Source organism: Lycium ferocissimum, unplaced genomic scaffold (assembly GCF_029784015.1).
Source record: "Lycium ferocissimum isolate CSIRO_LF1 unplaced genomic scaffold, AGI_CSIRO_Lferr_CH_V1 ctg16255, whole genome shotgun sequence".
Taxonomy (NCBI): Eukaryota; Viridiplantae; Streptophyta; class Magnoliopsida; order Solanales; family Solanaceae; genus Lycium; species Lycium ferocissimum.
This window is the reverse complement of record NW_026716501.1, coordinates 11,160-17,419: the sequence shown is the minus strand read 5'-3', so window position 1 is coordinate 17,419 and position 6,260 is coordinate 11,160. Positions and strand designations below refer to the sequence as shown.

The following is a 6,260-nucleotide window of genomic DNA, read 5'->3' as shown; positions in this document are numbered from 1 at the left end:
GCAATTCTTCTATATGAAATCGCCTTAAATTGTAGACTCGCTAAGGTGAAATATGACGTTGATGCTATTCCATAATATGACAGGTTTACGACCTTATGTCACTCCGCATAAACATAACTATCTTTAAGCGTAACATATATATAAGTAGCTAATGAATGTCAATAATGTTAACATGAAATGCATGATATGTGTGATGATGTGATTCCACCGCGCCTATTTGGCCGGACATGTCACCGCTACTGGGCTGCTATGATTCCACCGCACCGAGAAAAGGGCGGACATGACCACCACTAGTGGGCTGCAGTTAATGGTTACCCGGACGCGGGTAACGGCATGATTATGTATGATTAATGTGATAATGCTTGTATGGTATGATGATATATATATATATGTGATATGATGAGGCACGCACTATGATGATATATGACATATTTACGTATGAGGTATGTACATGAAACGCGTCCACATATAAGGAGTATACGGGTTATATCCTCATCTCTGGACTTATGACTTTCTGATGATGTTTATTCCATTCCTCGCCTGCATACTCGACAATCTTGCATCGACGTCCTTTCCTTGACGCCGTGTTCATGCCCACGTAGGCAGTTGACGGTGCCGATCTTAGAGAGCTTGTAGTCGTTGTGAGCACTCCATCATCCGGAGGTGCTATTGATTATTCTTTTGGTGTATATTTGTCTATATTCATATTTTGGGCATGACGGGTCCTGTCCGTCTACGTGTCTAGTATTCCAAGCAGAGGCTCGTAGATACTTATGTGTGGGTCTTATGGTCTTACGGTTTTCATGTCTATGTATGTATGTGTATATTTATATTATTTTGACAGCCGATGAGCACATGATTATAAAATAAAGATATTCCAAATGAGGATATACTTTCCAAGTTTCAAGCAAATGTTATGAATAAGAGCACGTGGGTACTAGGGCGAGTGGTGTTCGGTGGTTAGCCCCGGATGCCCGTCGCGGCCCGTAGGTCGGGTCGTGACAATTTCAAACATCCCAAACAACACTCCCTCTCACCCGAAACCACCCCAAAACCCGAGAACATCAACAACAACACATCCCCTTCCCAAATTCATGAATTACACCAACAACCCACACTTTAACAATGTCATTCTAATAAATATAAAAACTACATTAGAAACGCATTAACTTCCAAATCAGCCCGCAACAATTACAACGTCAACTTGAATCATTAAACTCTCATTTTGATCATAAAATCCATAACGACGACAACCAAAATACTAAATAGAATTAATTCATTCTTAACCACACAAGGGTGGCCATATTCGGCCACCACCACCCCAAACAAAATTCATGATTCTCATCCATTTCAACACACTACAACAACCAAACATGCTAAATAAAAATTAATTCCTCACTCCTACACAACACACACTTACACGGCTATAACCCATTCACACGGCCCAACTTCAACATGCAATATTTCATGAATTTCATCCATTTTGACATACTACAATATACACAAACCATCCATAACATATAAAAACAAGATTAAACCTTACCTTTTCCCTTCAACCTCACAACTTAGCTAGGGTTTGCAAACGACGAAACGAACGGTTTAACGACTCCAATAACTATCCCACGTTAAAGAGGACCCTTCAATGGTTGGAATTGCTAGAAGAAATTATTTTTTTGAAGAAGGATTTTGGTCTTCAATTTTTTGCACTATGGCCGAATGGCCTTGTTGCTTTTCTCCAAGTTTCTTGATTTTTCTAAGTGATGGAGAAGATGAATATGATGACTTAGTCATCTTTTTCTTACATATATGAATTATACAAGTGTCCCATGGTCCACACATGGGTTGGATCAATTAATTGGTTAACCCATGTGCTGGGAGCCACTCCACCCACACGGCCAACATGGCCTTTTAATTCATGAATTCTCAATTTTTCACAATTCACTTTTAGTCCCAAATTTTCCTTAAAATCCCATGCCAACAAAATCATAAGCAATTATGCTTTAAAATAAGATCGTGGTTAAAAGTCTCGACTTCGTATCCCGGAATAGTCTTGCCCCTAACTTATCGTAGTTAACCCGGATTGTCCCGATGTACAAAATACGGGATATAACATCTGGGCAGAATTTTGGATCAACTTTTGAGGGGTATATCTCCGGGTATATAAGGAGTTTTATGGCGTTTCAAAAGCCTAAAATAAAGTTCTTCGAGTCTAGTTTTCAACGCAACAAATCATTCATCAATGCGACATCGAAACAGGGAGTTATAGATGTTACAAGTTAGGCGGACGGAGTAGAAAAACGCTCCTACAGTAACCGGGTGCTACAGTACCCAGGTTCTATAGTAACCTGACCCAACACACCTATAACTACTCCTCTAACCCATTTATTTTCATCATTTTTCACCATCTTATCATCCTTCATATTTCTAAAGAATTATTGAGAACTCTTGAGGTTTCTATAACCTTCCATAACTCTCCATAAATTTCCATAAACTTCCATAATACTCCATAATCCTCCATAATCTTCCACAACCTTTACATATCATCAATAGAGAATATCAACATCAAAATCTTAAAGAAAATTCAAGGAAGATGATTGTTCTTGTTTCTCTTCAAGGTGGTGATGAACTTAGTGTTGGAAAGGGGTGAATAAAGTGAAGTTCTTCCACGATAAGGTATGTTTTTCCTAATATTATTTACATGCTTGAGATGATGTAAAGGTTTATAAATTTTAAAAAAGGAAAGAATCATAGGAGAAAAGTCATAAAGAGTTGAATTGAAGTTGATGGCCATGAGACGGGTTTGAAAGAGAATTTTTGATTAATTTGAGATTAAATTGAATATAATTCTTTGATTATGGTATTATGGATGTTGTTATGGTTGGTTTGAAAATCGAAGAAACATCGAGTGGGATGTTTTATGGAATATATTAGTATTGATATTATTGTTGGTATTGTTTGGGAGTTGTTTTGGTATTTGGAGGAGGAAAATAGTATCGGGGAAATGCTGCCCGAATTTTGGTAGATTCTAAATAGATTTCATTTGAATGCTTGAGACAAGTGTGTTATATTGAGCCTAATGATAATATGGATGGTTTACGTGTAGGGTTGCGAGCTTGGAAGAATAAACATTGAACGACTAAGGCGACCAAAAGGTATGTTAAGGCTAGTCCCTTTCTTTCAAAAGGTGTGATTCCTATACTATGATTCCATATATATTTCCATAACCTTCTTACATCCAAAAGTTAGAAGTTCATGATTCTTAAAAGCTTCTTATGATACAAAAGATGATATGTTTTCTATGATGATTATGATGATGATGATTTTATGGTTAAAAGTCTTAAGTTAAGAGATCAATGATGATATAAGAATATTGAGCTATCTTCTTCACTTTCTCAATTTTATTCATTGTTGTTGGTCTCACCTTATAATAATTGTTCCTTAAAGGTGAGATAGAGCGATAATGATTATTCCATAATATAATCGGAGGTTACCGACCTTACCTCACTCCGATAGAGTTATAGCTTTGGGCTCTCATGCATGCTACTTTATATATATATATATATATATATATATATATATATATATATATATATATATATATATATATATATAGGGGGATATGGGGAAGGCGAGGCGTTGTAGACGCATGGCCACCTGATCAGCTGGTATATTATGATATCATCGCGGACGCGGGATGCCCGGACGCGGGATATATGGTTAAATGGATCGGGTCGTTCATTCCTCGGTACTATTATGTATATAGTATATAGATGGATCGGGCCGTTCGTTCCGCGGTAAAATGATATGCTTTTGGATCGGGCTGCACGTTCCGCAGCAATTCTATTTTATGTATACGTATATGAGAAATGTTTTTATAAAAGGAAAGTTTAGCATGCACGTATCTGCCTTAAGAGCAATCATATGTACAGGTTATTTCCTTACCTCATGTTATGCTCTATATTTCTCATTATGTTATTTTTCATGTTCGGTATATCTTACTATATTATTATTTACATACTCAGTACACTGTTCGTACTGACGTCCTTTCTTGTGGACGCTGCGCTCATGCCCGCAGGTAGATAGGTAGGTGGTTCTAATCCATAGGAGCTTCAACAGCAGAATCTTAGGAGTGCTCAACTTACTTCGGAGCTGCAGTTTATTGATATTGGTCTCCACGGCCACTTGTATCCTATGTAGAGGCTCGTAGACATGTATGTATAGTTAGACATTTAATAACCCTACCGGTTCTTATCGTTGTGTAACATTTTAGTAGCCTTGACGACGAGTAATGATAGGCATAATTGTCAATGATTATACAAAGATGTGTTGTTATATTGCGATATATGTCTTTACAGATTATGATATCCATGAGCTATCTTTATGATCCACCCAGAAATGATTATAAGATATATGTTTAGAGGTGTTTGGTGTGTTAGCTCCGGGTGCCCGTCATGGCCCTCTAGTTGGGTCGTGACAGACAGTTTATCAAGAAATGGCACAAATGTCAAATTCACCGAGATTTGATAAAGGTTCCTCCAACAGGACTGAATGCTATAGCGTCACCTTGGCCATTTGTCGCTTGGGGCATGGATGTCATAGGACCAATTCAACTAGCTGCGTCAAACAAACACCATTTCATTTTGGTCGCCATAGACTACTTCACCAAGTGGGTGGAAGCAGCATCTTATTCATCGGTGACAAAGAAAGCGGTGACAGACTTTGTGCGCAACAACATCATATGTCAATTTGGCATCCCAGAATCAATCATAACAGACAATGGGGCTAATCTGAATAGCCACTTGATGAAAGACATGTGTGCGCAGTTCCGAATCACTCACCGAAATTCAACCGCATACCGACCACAAATGAATGGGGTTGTAGAAGCCGCCAACAAAAACATCACGAAAATCCTCCGAATGATGATTGATAACTACAAAGACTGGCATGAACAATTACTTTATGCATTACTGGGATACTGCACTACTATCAGGACTTCAACTGGAGCCACTCTGTACCTGCTGGTGTATGGTACTGAAGCAGTAATACCAACCGAAGTAGAAATCCCTTCACTTCGAATAATACAAGAAGCTGAGTTGTACGATGCGGAATGGATCCTCAAGAGGTATGAGAAACTGGCTCTGATAGATGAAAAGAAGATGATTGTTGTTTGCCATGGTCAACTATACCAACAAAGGATGGCGCGAGCTTTCAACAAACATGTGAGAACTAGGTTGTTTCAAATCGGGAAATTGGTGCTCACAAGAATATTCCCTAATCAAGAAGAATACAAAGGAAAGTTCGCACCAAATTGGCAAGGCCCCTATATGGTACGAAAGGTACTATCAGGAGGAGTTGTAGTGCTTGCTAAAATGGATGGTCAAGAGTGGCCAAGAGCAATAAATTCAGATGCCATCAAGAGACACTACGTGTGAAGAAGAAGACAACTGCGAGGATTCAGTGTTTCCATAGTTTAGGTTTTCTTTAGCGGCATTCCCTTTGCTTGTAATCTTGCATTTTTCTTAGAAAAACCAAATCCAAAATTATGTACGAACTACACAAGGACCTGATTCCCTATACTTATAAGGGGATACGTAGGCACTTTTCCAAGCTCGATCGCTTTAACCCAAAAATCAAAAATCATGTACGTTGAACTACGTCATGGCCTGATTTCCATTTTGGGATACGTAGGCGCTCTGTTGAGTTCGATCTCACCAAAAAATTTTAATATGTTTACCCCGAACTACGTTTCAACTTGATTTCCAAAACGGGATACGTAGGCGCTCTCTTGAGCTCAGTCATTCCAAACAAAATTCCCAATAAACCTTAGGAAAACTTCAGAAATGATTCAGAAAGAGAAAGATAAAGGTAACCCCACAAGGAAACTGGGGCGGAATTATTTGAGAAGGATGTCAAAAAAAAAAAATCCTCAAGCGCGATAAAATCAAGAAATTACAAGTACACACTTACACTGGGGCAAAACTTTTTAGAGGGTCTCAAAAATTCCTTCGACATGGCGAAACTCGAGTTGGTATAAAGACGTATACAACTGGGGAAAATTTTTGTCAAAGGATTCGAAAATTTTCACGAGTCGAGAACAAGAAGAAGAAGAAGAAGAGACAAGAGACCTTGCTTGAGTAACTAATGTCATGATAGTAAAAGGGCGTATATAAAATATTATTTTCAAAATGTATATGCATATATTTTCAAAAAAAAAAAAATCATCGCACAAGAACTTTTCTTAGCTCTGTTATAAAATGAAA

General features: G+C 38.1%; 1 protein-coding gene across 1 annotated transcript; it reads left to right on the top strand.

The window, feature by feature from the left end:
- Positions 1 to 4,586: 4,586 nt before the first annotated feature.
- On the top strand, positions 4,587 to 5,432 carry LOC132042569 (uncharacterized). Its single transcript, XM_059433092.1, has one exon. It carries the CDS (start codon positions 4,587 to 4,589, stop codon positions 5,430 to 5,432), a length of 846 nt encoding a protein of 281 aa, XP_059289075.1.
- Positions 5,433 to 6,260: the final 828 nt, after the last annotated feature.